This window comes from Biomphalaria glabrata, chromosome 6 (genome assembly GCF_947242115.1).
Source record: "Biomphalaria glabrata chromosome 6, xgBioGlab47.1, whole genome shotgun sequence".
Lineage (NCBI taxonomy): Eukaryota > Metazoa > Mollusca > Gastropoda > Planorbidae > Biomphalaria > Biomphalaria glabrata.
The window spans coordinates 5,640,163-5,658,454 of NC_074716.1; the positions used below are offsets into that span (position 1 = coordinate 5,640,163).

The 18,292-nt window shown below is 35.8% G+C and overlaps 2 protein-coding genes across 3 annotated transcripts; one reads left to right on the forward strand and one right to left on the reverse strand.

Annotated features, from left to right (window-relative positions):
* Nucleotides 1-3,706: 3,706 nt before the first annotated feature.
* LOC106051284 (interleukin-1 receptor-associated kinase 1-binding protein 1 homolog) lies at nucleotides 3,707-7,420 on the reverse strand. Of its 2 annotated transcripts, XM_056033055.1 has the most exons (5): nucleotides 7,198-7,420; nucleotides 6,678-6,966; nucleotides 5,968-6,164; nucleotides 5,341-5,434; nucleotides 3,707-4,331 (listed from the first exon to the last, which is right to left on the reverse strand). In XM_056033055.1, the coding sequence occupies exons 1-5, from the start codon at nucleotides 7,209-7,211 to the stop codon at nucleotides 4,164-4,166; spliced, it is 762 nt and encodes a 253-aa protein (XP_055889030.1). In that variant the 5' UTR covers nucleotides 7,212-7,420; the 3' UTR covers nucleotides 3,707-4,163. The 2 variants fall into 2 exon arrangements, with proteins under 2 accessions (XP_055889030.1, XP_013061898.2); XM_013206444.2 differs by having other exon boundaries at nucleotides 6,678-7,418.
* Nucleotides 7,421-7,494: 74 nt separating this feature from the next.
* On the forward strand, nucleotides 7,495-9,636 carry LOC106051277 (protein jagunal-like). Its single transcript, XM_056033057.1, has 2 exons — nucleotides 7,495-7,777; nucleotides 8,572-9,636. The coding sequence occupies exons 1-2, from the start codon at nucleotides 7,689-7,691 to the stop codon at nucleotides 9,056-9,058; spliced, it is 576 nt and encodes a 191-aa protein (XP_055889032.1). The 5' UTR covers nucleotides 7,495-7,688; the 3' UTR covers nucleotides 9,059-9,636.
* Nucleotides 9,637-18,292: the final 8,656 nt, after the last annotated feature.

Here is an 18,292-nt window from a genome sequence, read left to right on the forward strand (position 1 = left end):
AAATGTTATAACTGTGTGATAAATAGGACTAAAAAATATGTGCTGAAAGTATCACAATAAGAGCCTCATGACTGTCGAAATCAGCATGTCATCATAAACCACACTTATTATAGTTGTTTATGTCGCACTTATAAGCGCAACAGCAATGACGTACTAAAACGACAGTCTTAGAAAGTAAAAAAAAAAAACATCTTAGGAACTTATCGGAGTGAGGACATGACAATCAACGGAACAGCCAAAACAACTGGATAATTGTTTTTTTTTTTTCGTATTCATAGGCCCATTTATTGCATATTAAAATTACACATACAAAGTAAAGTCTCATATTTTCATCTATCATGGCGGAAAAACAACAACTAGCTTTTCGTTGTATAGAATATTAAAGAACATGTTGATAAGCTGTACGTTGTTTTTGTTCTTATTGTATGATAATTTTGTGCACTTTTAGCACTACAAAACCACATTTTCTAAGCCCCTTCACTTTTTTGAAGCTTACTGGCTATAACAGTGAAGTTCAATTTAGCGTCCTTGACCTAATTTAGTTTATCGAGAAAATCCAATGTTAAAAAAAAAATGTCTGTAATATTTATTTATTTATTTTTTTAATAAAAAGGGAAGTAAATTTGTCCTGGCGTCTAAAGATCTATAGGCTACCTATCCCATGAAAAAAGCGAGGCTTGACGGTTATGGTTGAACCGTGGAAACTTAGTGGGAAGGGTGGTAGACAAAATTAGGGCCTGCAATGCTTAAATACACAAAATGAAGAGTATAAGCTTATTTCCTTTTCATTTCTCTCCCAAAACTTTTTATTTTTTTGTTCAGAGCTTTTTTTTTATTAAAGTTCAGTTAAAACGAATCGAAGTTACATGCAGACGTATTAAACGCAATTAATTGATATGCAGGGACGGCCTTAGCAGAGCGCGGGGCCCTAGGCGAATGTCATATGCGGGGTAGACTATATATATATCGTACCACGTCACGCCAACGGGATCTCCGCCTCTAACGCTGAAGGCCTTATTTTTGTTACAAAACATACTACCTTACGTAAGTAGGCCCTACTGTACTTTTGGCCTTTTAGCTACATTATATATTATAACTCAAAGTGTTCTCCGCCTTAATTAACCTCTGGATCTGATACGTTCAGAAAACGATTAGTAAAATACACCTGGCTAACATCAAGCGTTCAGTCAACGATGAAGGGAAAATATGCCATCAGGTCTATAAGCTGGTTTTGAATCCTATATCCGAGATACTGGTCGTGAGCCTCGGCGAAGATGTTCTTGCATCATGTTGGATGGTTGAGTCGAATTGACCTCCGTGACCCCAGGCCGTAAGACTGGTTCGTGACGTAGTAGGTCAGCGACCATTGTTTTTTATCGTAACCAGAGCCTGACTCTGTGTTAGAAGGCGCCGGGTATGCGCGCTTATTATTCGGTCTTCTCGATGGTCTCATGTCCATACCCTTCCAATTGACCCTCAGTAGCTCTCGTGCCCCCAAAAATCGTACCAAACAACTTACTAGGAAAAAAAAATACTGCCTTTGGTATAAGAACAAAATGTATGATAGGAGCTACAGTGGTCCTTTGACTTTCGCAGATCCGACTTTTAAATGGAAAAAATACGTCGTGTTTTTTTTTTAATAGACTGAAACACGTACGGGTTTTCACACGGGGCCACCCGATGTATATGCACAGTAGCCTATTGGGGGAAAAGAAATACGTTATCGTCTAACTTTCTGGATGCTGATTGGCCGAATTAATTCGAGCTAGGCCACAATACAAAACAAAGAATCCTTCTGACATATCCTCGTCCCTTTTTTTCTATGGCGGACTATAGTAACAGTATATTTACTATATACGTACTGATTTTTTTGTAATAGGCCTACTGTAATGCGATATAACAGTTCTGTATGACTCTTTATTTACGAAATAAACGATTTTGATTGATTGCTTCCGGCTACGAGTTTTTGTTTGTTGTTTCATGCCAATGTAAACTGTTAAACATTGATAGCCGCAAAGGGTGTACAGGTCATAAGATGCTGCCTTTACAGAAACTGAACGGTAGGCCCTATTTCAAAACCAAAAATGTCATGTTAAGAGCTTACATTGAAGTTGGTATCACCTAGATGCCGGGAAATATTGACAAGTCCAAATTTATGAGAACTGGTCTGGATTTCGAACCTGGCGGTGACTAGGGATTTTCCTCTCGCGGGGCTTGAAGCGGCTGCCCTACTTGCCACCCCCTAAGTTGCTACTGTTGATTTGAATGTCCTTTTTTTTTCAGGGGAGACAATTAAAATACTTTATATCTAAATCAACTTTTCTTAACCTGTGGGGGGGGGGGGGGGGACATTTTGACTAACGGGGGTTGAATATAGTGTTATAAACCTGGTGGTGGCACAGATGTGGTAGTGGTGTGTGTGTAGTCAGCCGACGCAAATCGCCCCAGGCCAGCGCTAGACGAGCGGTCAACCGTGACGAGTTACGACTGTCAGCCGAGTCGAGTGTCAACAGGACAGTTCGGGAAGGATCGCAGCGTCACGAGAGTTGTAGTCATCTGACCACCTAGAAACGTCGAGCGGCGTTCTGTCCGGTTCGAGAAGGCCAGTAGGGACCCTATATAAAGAGCGGAGGTGTCGCAGTCAAGACAGTCGAGAAAAGGGGCTCAATACAGCAAGGTTCAGAAAGCGGGTTCACGACAGGAGTTCAGAGCACGGTCGACTACAGCACAGTTCAACGGTGTGGTTCTGTACAGAGCATTACGACGGTTCAGTGCGGAGTACTGTCAAGTACAGTTGAGACGAACGGCGTCTTGATCTTGGTCTGTGATCGAGTCCGACACAACGAGCCCAAGTGTGTGAAGTCAGTCCCGAACTGTTGAACCCAGTGCAAGCCCGGAACGAGACGGAGAGGCCAGTGCAAGACTTGATACGGCGGAGAGATATTTGTTATCGTAGAGCTATTTGTACTGTTCTACGTGCTGCCAATTGTACAGTATTGGCTGTTATTTATGGACATTAAACCTTTACGTTATCTTGGAGCCCTGACTTGTCAAGTTCTTTAAGTTGGTGGTGTATGGTGCAGTTTGCAGAGAGCCTGGATAGTGAGATTCGTAACAATATCTTCATTTTTCTACTGTTGGGCAAAATTGATTTAAAAAAAAAAAAAGAAACTTGTATTTGTATTGTAGTTAGGGACTATAAATGCATATTTGAATACTGATCAAGAAAAAGAATATTCAAAAGGTTTTGGTTTTGGCCTGTCAGTCGCCAATCCCACTGAATATTGTAATTGCTCTTTGCGTGGATTGATACTGTCCAGTTTGTTTGGTGTGGTCATTTCTTTATAAGAGCTGTGCTTCCTGGCCATTATAAGACAAAATGCTGTATTTTCCAGCCTGGCATCAGTTCTTGTCTCAATACTTAGATTTTTATATTATGTTTTATTTTAAATATTGTTTTAGTATGCAGAATGTTTCCTTCTCTTGAAACTTCGGATGGCCTGCTCATATTGTGGAGTATGTGCTCTAAACGGTTATCACAATGCTCCCAGTTTAAAACCCTGCTTATCGCTATACCCTGCAGTCCAACAGGAGGTTTACGCTCCAACTTAATAATCTTCATTTCTGAAAGTCTGCTAGTAAGTGATAACAGCATCCTGTCTTACCCCTTATTAGATTCTATAAATTCTTTACAAAAATATGTTAAAATTTTTTCAGCGTCTGATAGCAGTTTATTCAAAATAGATTCATTTTTTTATAATAATGGTATGACTGCTTTACATAATTAAAAATAAATATGTACAGGTAGGTATATACAAGAAACTACCACTACTAGAACTATTGTACTTTAAGTTGTCCTTAAATTTAAAAAAACTGTACATTATCACAACAGTGATTACCCATTAAAGCATCTAATCTAATCTACTTTAAGCATTAATAGAGATTTAAAAGTGTATCTTATACACATTGAGGTGAGAAGGGCACAGAATTATAAATACTACTGTAACATCATCAAAACATACATTATACAGATGAATATTAATTTTTAGTTTTCTAGAGTTCATAACAATCTTATATATATTACATTATTTGATGTTTAACTAAAAAGAAGTTTTAAATTGCAAAACTAACAGATCTACGTTCAAAATAATCTTTATGCACCATTAGTTATTTTTGGGTTTTGCAGTGGCCAGTTGAAAACAGACAGACACTTTGCTTTTTAGAACCACGGTGGCGTCTGCTATTTTCTGTTGTATGCTGGTACTGAGGTCACTTTCATCCTCAGCATCTCTTGCGGTGCCTTGAGTTTCTTGAGATTCTAGCTCATGAACCTGATGGTGAAAGATAAAAACAATAGGTTATTCAAATACTTCCAAATAGATTAACTATTGTCACGTATCATTTGTCAAACAAATTATTTTATTTTATAATTATTTAAATAATTAACTCAGTTCATGGTTATATGTCAAGTATGGTTTTCCCAAGGGCGCAGTGATTATGCATGTAATGTTTGATAGCAAATTATCTGATTGGTTAATCTATTTATGTTAATTTAGAGGTCGGCTCAGTCACATAAACAAAGATGCGCAAAAGCTAGAATCACGGCAGTTGTATGGTAGATATTCAAGCTAGCAAGACATATTTTCTAGAAGGGTAGATCGTTTAGATTTCAGTCTTACATGTTTTTTTTTCTGATACAGTTCTGTAAATGCTGTACATATAGTGTTCTCAAGTTGTTAATTAAAGTTATTTGTATTTGAAAGAAAGGATTTCTTCATTGAATTTATTATCAAATACTTAGATCATCTTATCAGCTGACACATTCTCAATCCCCGGCATCACGATCACAAGATCTTTACCCAAGAGACAGAGTTTATTCAAGATCCTTCTGTCATCTTCAAGAGCTTATCCAAACAACCTCTGAGGACCTTTTCTTTATAGACCGTAACACATGGCTCTATAAAAGATCATCCATGATCAGGATAACTATTATGAATGCAAGAACTAGAAACTGAAATGGAATGTAAAATGGCAACACCAAATAGCTTGCAAGCAAGAAAGTAGAAGAAAGCACTATAAAAAAAAAATAAAGTTCCTCTTTCAGACTATGCAGTCTATAAGGCAAATGATGTGAATGTCATCTTTTTTTATGTGTATTTTAAAATAAATTTGTTTTTGTGTGTAAATTTTAAAATATATTTGTTTGTAATAAATACACATGCATTCTCAAGCATGTTCATTTTATTTTCAAAATGTAAGAATGGACTTTCAACCTTTTGTTGAGTATTCAATATCTGATGCACATATAGCAGCAGAAACATTTATCCAATGTAGAGATACCTGCAATGCTGATCCAACACTGTGATGGAGGACTCTGGCCATTTCTAAAGCTTTCTGTCTGGCATTGTGAATGGCAAGCATCCCAGTCTGCTTCCTGCAAGTTAAAGGCAAAAAGATTAACCAATGCCAGGATGTAACGCATTTCAAAATTAATTAGATATTGGGTTGACAGTTAATGTCAAAATATAAAGTAGTACTTGAAATTAAAAAAAAAGCAAAAGAAGGATTGAGCAATCATTTGAAGTAATATTAAAACGAAATGCCACAGGACTTCTGAAATGACCACAACCAACAAGGAACAAGATTAACTCTTTTCTCTTCTAATAAACGATACCACCTTTGATTTGACCCCATTATATTAAATTAAAGAGCATGCATTCTCCTATAATTCTATATCAAAAGTAGCGTTTTTTTATTACAAAAATGTTCTTGAAGTTTACTCATAACAGGTTAGAATGTACAAATGTAAAAACTGAACAGTTCTGTCAGAACATGGAAAATAATTACAGAGATAAAGAGTTAATAGAGAATGTCTGGACTTACAATGTGACAAAAAGATCAAAAAAATATATTTTAAAAAATATAGCTTAATACATCTAGCTTGAACTAAAAAGTACAGTTCCTAACCTCAGTTTATCCAAGCTGCCTCGGCTATGGTAGCAATGAGGTAAGGTGATGCTGACAGATGGTCCAAGCTTTTCTGCTAGGAGGTTGGATACATTTTGACATTTGCCAATATCAGTGAAATGAGCTTCCACTTCTGAATCAACAGTAGCCATTCCATCTAAATGACTTGTGTGTTGAAAAATCCTATAGTCTTCAGGCTTTTTAAAAAAGAATGTAGAAACTAGAAACCATAAATAAGTATAGTTTAATAGTAAGTATTATGAAATAAGAAGAAAAAAGGTCTACATAAAATAACAAAATAATTAACCTCCTAGTCCTAGGTTATAAAAAAAAAAGAAACAATTTGGTACAAGATCTATATGTAGTATATTCAAATTTATATTTTTATTTATGAAGAGAAGCAACACTAACAGTAAAATAAAAAGAAAACACACATTTCCTACACACATGAATATAGATTCTAGACCTATACTTATAGACTTCACTATTGTCTTTAGGCCATCTGTTTAAAGATGGCTGCCTGGTCGTGCAGTTTGCACACTGGACTGTAATTCAGATTTATCGATAGTCTCGAGTTCAAACCCTTCCAACTCCCATCCCCCACCATCCTGCGGGAGGTTTGGATTAGGAAGTAAATTATCTTCAACTCTGAAGGAACATCCGAAACATGGTAAAACATTTTACAAAAAAACATTTGTTTCTATACTCACTTTCAATGAGCTGTTTTTCAGGGCTTGAACAATATAATCAACACGTCTAGTTATACTGTTTTTGGCATCCTGCACATTGTCTTTGCATGATTTGCATTTGATTGTTATTGAAAATCTATCTGGTGGTAAGGTTAATTCGCCTATGCCAGTGACGTTTATTTGCCTATCAAAATAATTTGCACTAGATATATTAGGTTCCGAAATCTCATTGATTTTGAATGTTTCTGCTTTACCAACTCCAATGCGTAAAGGATCTTTATTATTCAGCTCTGTAAAGACCTGTATTGGTCTGTTGTAAGACATGATATGATGACGATGATAAAAAACAATAACAAGAGTCCTAACCCTAGACTAGATGGGAGTCGAATTTTCGATATCTACGGTTATTAAAGAAATTTATCACAATTTTCAATCGATTACATTGTCTTTACGATCATGAATCGTTTCTAACTAATAAATTTCGACCCTAAGACAAGTCACGAATGACACGGAGACGATCTGTATTTGTAAACAAACTTACTCTTGTTCAATCATGTTTGTTTCGCCGCTTATAAAAAATTACAATCTCTAGGCTAGATGGTTCTAGATCTAATATTAAACTAATAAATCTATTTATAATAGATCTAGAATCCAAAATTTCATATGCTATAGATCTAGAGTCTACATTCTACAACGTTTTTTTTTTAAGTTGTTTAGTGATTGATATTATCGTTAAAAAAAATTCTATATCTAGATCTTTTCTATATAGACTATCTATATCTCAAGAATTCCATGTTTTTAAATGTTTATTTTTTAGCTCCAGCTTTTTAAAGACGCACTGTTAAACCGGAAAAAGTTTTGTTGTTTCGTGTCTGCTAGTCTATCTCTGTGTCTGAACGGTGAGAACTAAAGTAGATCTAGATCTAGAATAGATCTAACAAATTAGATTATTTTAAAACCCAACAAATAGATCTAGATCTATAGATCATCATTTTCGTCATTTTCTTAGCATTTAATATTAGATCTAAATTAATGGCATCCAGAGGTGGTTACAGACCTGAAGGCTCAGATGGCAGCGATCACTGGCACAGAGAAAGCATTGCTTGGCAGTATAAGATAAGGTATTAATCTAGACTAGACTTTTAAAACATAATAATTAAGAATATTCGTGAATGTATCAGATCTAGATCAAATAATCTATTAATAAGATGTGACTATATATTTGGGCGGGGTGATGCCTGATGTCACAGAGACAGAGTTCACAGAGTAGCAAGTTAAAGCAAGGTACTGGCACTGGTGTATGACTGTCTCAGTATGAGTATTCAATCAAGTGACAAGTCAAGACAGTGAAGTCAAGATTATCATTTATTCATTATGATATGATATTATGATTATCATTAATGACCTTATTGTTATGACTAGCATTACACATCCTTTATGTGTAACCATTTTTATTTCTGAAAGCATGATAGAAGAAGGGTTTAAAAGTGAGGGAATGTTTTTAAGGCATTACTGAAATGGCTAAAAAAAAGTTTATATATTAAATATTTATATGATTTGAATGTTTTTCCTCCATAAATTCCCCCACATACTGTTTCCAAATAACACAGTTTATATATTTAACATTTAAAAGGGAATAGCTTACCTTCTATAATTGATGAACCTTATGAGAGCTCACAGATATAGTGAATGACTTCAAATATTAGTTGACTGGATCTTAACCATAAAAAAAAGCAGTTAATTTTCTAATAAAGTGTGTATTTTAGAGGCCTCTTGTCACTTTATAAAATGTTTGCACATTTAAAAAGCTAGGATATCATGTGATATAAAAGTTAAAATGATATACCATTCTCATTCAGACTCATTTTCCTCTTTAAGTCCATAAATATATTAAATGTTGCTTGTTTTGTTTCAGCTCCATAAATAAAGGTAGACTGAGATTAGCATTGTTCTTTCATTTGCTGTTGGGGCTGTTCATGTTTTTTCGGCTGTTACCTGGAATCACAGGAGCACTCGGATTCGCTGTCATCAGTCTTCGGCGCCTTGATTTACCACACCCTCGTCCTTGGGAGTATGCATGGCTAGTTAGCCTTGTCGCAGCTGTGATAGGCTGGAGGTCAACTCCACAAAACAACATATTTCTTCTAAAGCAGTTCATGTTAGGATTAGTTGTTTTTGGGCTGTCTCCAGTCTTCTTTGGTCTTTTCGACTTGAAAAGGGACATTATGCTGTATTTGCAGGAGAGGAAGTACACTTATGAAATGTTTGGATTCCCTGCTGTGTTACTGTGGACTGCTTTTATGCTCATAGCCCTTCAGCTACATAGTTTCTCCCTGTATTTTAGTTATGTCCTTCTCGGATCATGGAAGCCCAGAGTTTTGGAAAAGCTTAAGGCCAGATAAGCTAGATAGTAGAAGTAGATAATTTATTTAATGAAATAATGATCCACCAAAAAAAAAATCAGTTTAGTAGCTTAAAATTGTCCAAATATAAATTATTGCATTTCTTTTTTTTTTAATTTTTAAATAGTATTTAAAATTAAGAACTGCTTCTAGGGGAGCAACATATATTGGTTCATTGTTGTTGTTTTTTAAACCTGTAGAATCATTTGAAGAAATTGTTTAATTATATTAATTTAATTTGCAATGTATTTTTTTTTTTATTAATGTTTTTGTTAGGTTGAACTAGTGACAAATTAGATCCTTTTTATAGAAATATTTCTTTCTAAAAATATGATTTGAAAAATACAAAACTTATCATAACAAGTGCTTAGTTTGTCACAGAATCCCAAACTTTTTCTTTGTAACTATGATATATGACATCCACAGAAGTACCATGATGATATATCTCCATAAAATGTTTATTGGGGTGGGTGTGTGGAAAGAATGTCATGTTTTATTATAGGTTAAACATAAAGGGAGTTAGAAGATTAGCAAATAACTATCTGGTTTGTAGTGGTGTAGATCTCTAGTACCTGCATGAGTAATACAGATTTATTGTTTGTACACAAATTGTAGTGCACAATTTGATCTGATTTTTTGACTTAAAGGAAAATGCTCCAAATGCAGAAGTACAATAAGTTGACTATGATATTTCATGTAATAAGTATCATATTTTTCATCGCTGCAGACTTGTGTATTAGTGGCATGGTTTGAAAATAATACCTTCCATTAACCCATCCTGTGTTCTGACCCTGACACCTAGCTTATTAGCCAATAGAGACTTTGTGTTGTTTGTTTTTTTGTTGCTTACCAGTACCCCACATCACACTAGTCGTGTTTTTGTGACGTGTTGGATTTGGGAAGAAGATTTCTCAGTCTCTCATGAATGGTCTCTCAATGGTGTGAACAGTTTATTATCAATAATTCCCTGTGCTTAAATGAATAATACATGAACTATTGTGTAATAGAGTTAAAATGCTGAACTATTTATAATTGTTCTTTCAAAATGTTCAATGACTTTATTGTTTATATATGCTCTTTTTCTAGTTGTGCACAATCTGTATAGGCCCTACTATACTTCCATATATTTTAAATACACCTTGAAATCTGAGATACCCCTTCTTTTATAATGTCGTACATTCTGAATGTAGTTTCCATCTCTGTTCAGTCTTGAGAATGCTGTGACTAATTAGTGAAAATTTTTCTAAAATCTTTTATTACCAATGTCTTCCATAGCTACTGTTTTAAGTTGTGTTGTGCTTTGATAAATAAAGGTTTAATTTTTTCTTTTTTTTATTCTATCATTTAATGAAAGCTAAAGATCTGTTGCCGGTCTATTTTTTTTTTTTTTCCTGTTGACTAGAATGTTTCTTTCCTCTATTTTATGCTATCATTAGTTTTACAGATTAGGAAGTCTATTTTTTAAGTGGAATTCCTAACACTTCTTTGTCTTTTTCCTGTATCTTTAAAAGAGGCTAGTACCATGGCATTCATATTTTGGATATTTCTTAGCTTCCAATATTGCACAGCTATATTGGGCTTGTAGTGACTAAATAAAAAAAATGAAGTTTTGCTACATGAAATGAGCTTGATTTCACTACATTTGGTTGCTATGTATTGAGATGAATTAGCAAACTATTCTGCTTGTATTCTCCTTGAAATGTGTTATAATGCCAACATTTAATAGCACATTGTTATTCATTGTTCTGCTGTGTAAATAAAGGTTTGGTGAGAACTTGCATTATATGTTAAAGAGTGAAGTATTTAGTAGTAGATTTAAGTTTTTCCTCACGTTAATTTAATAGTTGAACTTAAAAGACAAATGACAAAGTGTTTATTATGTCTTATGTGTCTGACATCAGTAAAGTAATATTTGAATAATAGTAGGATTTTTATAAAGTGTATAGTTGAACTTAAAAGACAAATGACAAAGTGTTTATTATGTCTTATGTGTCTGACATCAGTAAAGTAATATTTGAATAATAGTAGGATTTTTATAAAGTGTATAGTTGAACTTAAAAGACAAATGACAAAGTGTTTATTATGTCTTATGTGTCTGACATCAGTAAAGTAATATTTGAATAATAGTAGGATTTTTATAAAGTGTATGTTTGCTTGCTTGGAGAATATCTGAACATTTAAGTTGTTAAGATTCCTTGTTCAAGTTCAGTCATTGGCAGAGCTTAAGAGTGCAAGTTTAATGATTAAGGGTGAAATCTTTAGATAAATTGCAAAATTTTATTTCATTTTTAATTAATATTGCTAGTACATGCCATATTTAAAAAATAAATGACAGATGAAACCAGTTGCACAGGTAAATTATTATAATCTTTAATCGCTGGTAGAAGATCTTATTGGTTTTAGCATTTCCGTTCGATCCCACTCTTTTCCCATTAAAATAAAAAGAGTATCATTTTGATGATAGGTGCTGGACATGAAATTATCATAATCCCCCACCCTCTCTTTTTTTCTCTTTTCAACAAATTTGTGTGTGTCAATGACCTAAAATGCACAGAATACTGTATTTGAATCATATAAAAAATTAATTTCGCCTTTATTTTTTTTCTCTGAATTCTGAATGATTCTGTAGCACCAATGATGTTTATTAATAAACTGACTCAATGTAGTATTAAATTATTGAACGTATATGGAGTTTTGTATTTTTGACTACTCCCCCCCCCCCTTCAATGTCTGGAACTGCCACTAGGATGTGACAGCTTCTATAGAAAGTTTATGTCTGAAACATTGCTGTAGTAATGTTACAGAAAACACTTGAGCTCAGTGTAAGCAAGTTCAAGTTTATTTGCTCACAAGGATGCTGTGTGGCACTCATGCTCTTTACTTCCTGATGTTGAGTTTTCCACAGATAGTATATGTTGCCAATGCTACTAAACTTAACTGTGTCAATGATCCTTTAGTGAATTGGATTGACAAACTCTGCAATGGATTGCATTTAGGATTCTACACTCCTCGTCAGATATTCAGTGTTGGCTGGTTCACTTCTCAGTAACCATGCTAGCACAAAATAATTTATTTGCGTATGTTTTGTTGAACTTGTGTGTGGGTGTATGTACATATCTCTGCTTAGTGTTTTACTTAGACCTGTGTGAGGTTGTGATAATGTTATGTCAAGACTCTTTGACCTTTTGCTGCTAATACTTCAACTTTTTAATAGTATTTGACTCTTCTACCATCCATGAAAAATAAATGAAACCAAAAAATTTGTTTGTTTGTTGCTTTGATATGGTTTTGAATTATTGATACGGTATATTGTTTCTTTTACTCTTAAATTATAGCAATTTAACTAGCTCTGAGAACAGTTAAAATAATAAATTATACAAATTTAAATCTAAGAACAGGGTTGGAATCATACAGATTACACATTAAACTAGCTTTTAGAACACTACGGTAACTTAAGTAGCTCCAAGGTAGTGTAACCAAACTATACACACTTCATTCACTCATAAATCTAATAAAGTACAGCTGAGATGTTACCACAAATGAGAATATAATGTCTTACGCGTATCCATGTTAATCTAGTCATGTATGTTAGTTTAGTGACTTGAACTTTGCTGTTTGTTTTCCTGGCTGATTCAGGCAACACGTCCATGCTCTCATGTAGGCCTATCTTTAAAAAGTCATTGTCTTTCACTTTGCAACGAAGTCATTCACAAATCAAAATTGTTTTTAGAGGTTAAATGCATAACGAAATACAAATCAAATGGATAAAAAAGAATGAGAGATTATAAGTCAACATTGTGGAAATCCTGTGCCAACAAATGCACTAAAATTACTGATCTCTGTTTCCCGTCAGTTTGACACAAACGATCCAAAAACCCTTTCTGAATCTTATCTTTTGAAATACAGATAGATGTTACTTAAAAAAAAAAATGCTTACGTCTTACGCGCATTCAATGTAGCCATGCATGTTATTTTTAGGATGATTTCGTTGACGAAGGAACGCTCACAGCTCCGTTTACAGAGCAAGCCACTTTAGATAACGAAGAAACATTAACTCATATCCACCGAAGAAGCAGGCTTAACTGCTCCAATTCTGGAATACACACGCGCGTCTTCAGCTGCCTTTTAACAACGAAGTGGCTCTACATGCGGTCACAAGACAGTGTTGCCTAGCAACACAATGATGTTGGACGTTGACTTGCTCGAGTTGGCATTAACAACTTACGTGACGAATTGATGAACAGAACTAGGACACTTTGACTATAAGCAGTGGCGGACTGGCTATATGGGCAAACGGGCAAATGCCCGGCGGGCCGGCACCGAATGGGCCGGTCTGGTCTCGACCAATTAATTTTTTTTTCAATGCACACACACTCAAACAGAAAAAAAAATCCCCCCCCCCCCCCAACCAAAAAATCCTGGCTAAGCCCAAGGCACAAGATATGACATACCATTTGTGAGCCGGTTCATATGGTAATGCCAGGGCCGATTTTGATACCCAGTCCGCCCCTGACTATAAGTTGGGTAACAAAGACTATATGAACAGGACTATGTGGTTATATTGAATCGATAGTTTTGCGGAGATGATAGCAAGGAGTGGCGTCTTGTAATATCTATCCAAATGGCTATCACTCAATTAGAGGTACAATTAGCGCGGGGGGGGGGGGGGGTAATCATAAGCTAGACTTTAGAGTTTATGCTTATCATACAATGTTAAATGCGTAAAGAGGTCTAGCTTGTAAGGTTTCTGAACTTTTCTGTATATTTAAAAAAAAAGGCTAAAACGCATCATGACAATAGAATACTTGCAGGGTTTCTTCTTCTTTTAGCCTAAATGTTGAAGACTGACGTGATAGCTACGTTTACAACTTTGATTTACAAGATATTATTTTGAACACTTATCTTATATGATAAGACGTTACTTCAAAAAAACAAAAACAAAAAAAACAACGAAGATGATTACGTCCTACGCGTCATGCATTTAGTTATGCATATTAACCATTGACTCAAATTCTGCCAAGTCACCAGGGGCGGACTGGCTATATGGGCAAAGGGGCAAATGCCCGGTGGGCCGGTACCAAATGGGCCGGTCTGGTAGCGACCAAAGAAAAAAAAATTAATTCAGACAACTTTAAAAAAAAAGTGACAGCAGCAAGACACAAAGGCCTGAGCACGTTTTCTTGTGTTTTTTTTTTTTTACATTCTTATTTCAATTAATTTTGTTTGAAATTCAACAAGAATATAGTTTTAAGAATTACACTATACACTGTACGTATTATCATTTGTAAAACGTTAGACCGTATCTTCTGCTATGGATGAGCGGCATGGCCTTCAACACTACTTTGATGTCTTCAAGACTGTGTTTGGCCTGATCATTTTGATGGTCGGCATGGGCCTTTGATGGCACTCCTATTTTTGTTTTGCTCCTTCCTGGTCGTGCGGTTTGCACGCTGGAATGTCGTTCAGATTCATCGATGGTCCCGGGTTCAAACCCTGCCCGCTCCCATCCCCCGTTGTCCTGCGGGAGGTTTGGACTAGGAAGTAATTATCTTCAACTCTGAAGGAACATCCGAAACATATAAAACATTTTACAAACACCCGTTTTTTGATGGTTCCATGAAAGTTAACGAAAAAGAGGGATGGGAGAAGATAAGTTAGAAAACATTGATATAATGCGGCAAAAGGGGAGACAATTAGCTCTTTAACAAAACACATACACACAGCCGCGAAATTGCAAACCACCCAACTTATTCATTGCTCAATATGGGTATAAAGTTCTACTTTCTGCGATTTGAAAAGAAAAAGTAAGTTTCTTGTAGTTATAGATCTAAAAATACTACACTTAAGGCTTACAAAAAAAAAGTATTTAATTAAAACATAAATCTAGATCTAAATCAATTTTATACCGTTGTGATTAACCGGAAAACTTATGCTGAGTATGAAGTCGTTGATGATGAAAATTATTACAATAATTTATATAGCGCTGTCACATCCGATATTTAGAATCATTTATATTTTAAATAATATATTCATATACAAATCTCGTTTTTGAGAATGTACTACGACGAAGCAAGAGCTTTTCACATTTAATAGTACCTCTTTAACCGTTCTGCTTTCTCTTATCTTTTAAAGGAATATAGGCCTATATAGTTCGTCCATCGTAGTTCGATTATGACCACTTTGTCATCCAGGGGGCTGAGGGCTTTGCACTGGGGTTTTATGTCTCCTCGTGTGGCTGGTGAGACCTATGTGAGCCCGGAATGTTCGGCCGCACACTAGGCAGGTTATTCCAGCTGGTGCTAGTGTCATTGGCCTTGTTTTCTTCTCTGGCGTTTTTTCTTCTGCCAGCTTTGTTCTTTTTTTTCTCAGCAACCTGTGCGCTTTCACAGCTCGACGCCATGATGCTCTGTCATGTGCCTCTGTCTCCCAGGTGGTTGGGTCTATGCTGAACGCCTTCAGAGAAGCTTTGAGGGTGTCCATGAAGCGTTTTCTTTGACCACCTTAAGAGCGCTTTCCTTCGCTTACTTGGCCATACAAGAGTCGTTTAGGGATGCGGTGGTCTTCTATTCTGCACATGTGATTCAGTTTCTTTGCATGTTAACTGTACACTATCCATGTTTCTGAGGCATAGAGCAATGTAGAGGAGGACGACGGCTCGATAGACCCCTAGTTTTGTATTTGTGGTGATACCACTTTAAAGGAATGGGTTGTCAGGCAGGAAAACCAATGATTTAGCATATTTTAAGTCACAGATCAACATGCATGACTAGATTGACACGTGAAATGCGTAAAACCTAATTATTTTATTTTTTTGAAGAAACGTCTGTAATCTATAAGTACTACCAACAAGTTTGAAACTCATTAAGGCTGCTATTGTAGTGTTTATAGTTTTCAGACTACATACATGTAGATATATAAATAGAATACATTATGTAAGCCTACGAAAGCATACATGCAGTTTTCGATGCGTTATCAAACTTTATATATTTTGAATAGAATTAGGCTTACACCTATGATAAAACACATGGGCGTAGCCGAGAGGGGAGGAATTCAAGCCATCACTGGCCTCAGATCTCATTGTCTGAAAGGGAAACTTTACTTACTTCCCCAGTGCAGCCAACTTAAGCAAACTACAGTCACCAAATTTCATGAGCGTATCCAAAAGTGGTTTTGTGGTTCCCCCCCCCCCTTTCCAATACAAAAGTAAAGCATTTTACCATTTTCTACCAGTCGATGGACTCCAGTGAATAGAAGATTAAGTTTTTGATATTTTTAGCGGAAGAGTAGCAGGGTACCTCAGAATATGCATTTTTTAAAGCTTAAAATAACGGAAATAATGCTTGGATCCGGGTGGGGGAGCTTACAGCGCTCCTCCAGACCCCTAGATGTCCCTTGGCGGTGTGTACTACCTTTCACTAATTATAGGAAGAGAGTATTCTAGGGTAGAAAAAAACGTTTGAAAGAATGAAAGATAATGTAATGAAGATTAATTACATATACACACACTAATATATATATATATATATATATATATATATATATATATATATATATATATATATATATATATATATATATATATATATATAAATTGCGGAGGGGGTTTACCCCCCCTCCCCGAAAATATATGACATGCCTTTTGTGGCCGGTTTATATGGTAATGCCCGGGCCGATTTTGATACCCAGTCCGCCCCTGCAAGTCACTGGTTTTCCTGGCTAGCCCATGCAACCCATTCCATGCTCTAAATTATAGCACTATAGGGAAGAAGGAGTATTTGTACAAATTTGTCTTAGCATATGGAACGAGGAATGTGCCTTTATCTTTGTGTCTTTCAGAGTATTTTATTAAATTTTGTTTTTGTATTTGAAGATTATGGTTCAGTGGTTTATTTTAGGCCTCACTACCATAACCATAATCATAAACCCTCTTGAACGTGGATAAGTTTAAATTACCGGTATTATTAGTTTTACCATAGACTATATATATACATAGACTACAGAACATGGGATAGAAATGCTTACACCTATCATAAATGGATATCTTTCAGGACGCATCAGACAAAGTCATGGGGTATTGCATTGACGCCAATAGAAGATGGTTTGATGAAAGCAATGCTGAAATTCGAGTTATGAAAGCAAGTTAGCAGAACTGTCATTGTTTTTCAATACATTTATAGTTCTTGATCTGTAACTAAACAATCTCCTTGTGATTTAAAGAACTATAATATGTGTCATTAGCAGAACTGGCTGCCTGGTCGTGCGGTTTGCACGCTGGAATGTCGTTCAGATTTTTCGATGGTCCCGGGTTCAAACCCTGCCCGCTCCCATCCCCCGTCGTCCTGCGGGAGGTTCGGACTAGGAAGTAATTATCTTCAACTCTGAAGGAACATCCAAAACATGTAAAACATTTTACAAACAAACAAACGTTTTAATTAGATTTGGTTGCCTTTTTTTGTTTTTCTTAGGCTACATATCTCAATTGACTAGTAGGCCTTAAATTATAACTTACGTCTCACGTATATACTTTTAATGTAAATAAATTAAACACGCGATGAGGATATTAACAGTACCCGGTGTGTTACTTTCCAGTAAACGATTTGTCGGAGAACAACAAATCTGGGAGCCAATTGTTAGTGAGCCACTTGTCGTGTGAAACGGGTTGTAAAAAAATGTAAAATGTTATACATGTTTCAGATGTTCCTCCAGAGATGAAGATAACTAATCTAGTATACATTCTAGTGAAACCTCCCGCAGGACGATGGGGGATGGCAGCGGGCAGGATATGAACCCTGGACCATCAAGTCGACCGAACGACAATCCAGCGTGAATATCGCACGACCTGGCACGACAGGTCGGTGAAAAAAGTTGACGGTAAACCACGTTGTTTATTGTGAACCAGTTAAATTGTCCATTGGACCTATTGTCTGGTGAACGAATTGTAGGGGCCTCAACTATTACAAATAAGGTTTCTTGAACGCTTTCAGTGTAGGTTTGAGAGACTGAATATTGTTAGACCGCAAAACCGCACTACGAATGCCGGTATGGGCAGTGTAGATTCGAGAGACTGAATATTGTTAAACAGCAAAGCTGGGCAGGGGACATACATGTAGGCCTAAACAGTATAGGTGACGACAATATGGGCTATGAAAGCAATCTATTTTTGTTTTTTGGTGAGTTGAAATGTGGTCGGCATAACACCTCCTCGAAAACGCTTTAAAGTCCAGCTAGCAGGCG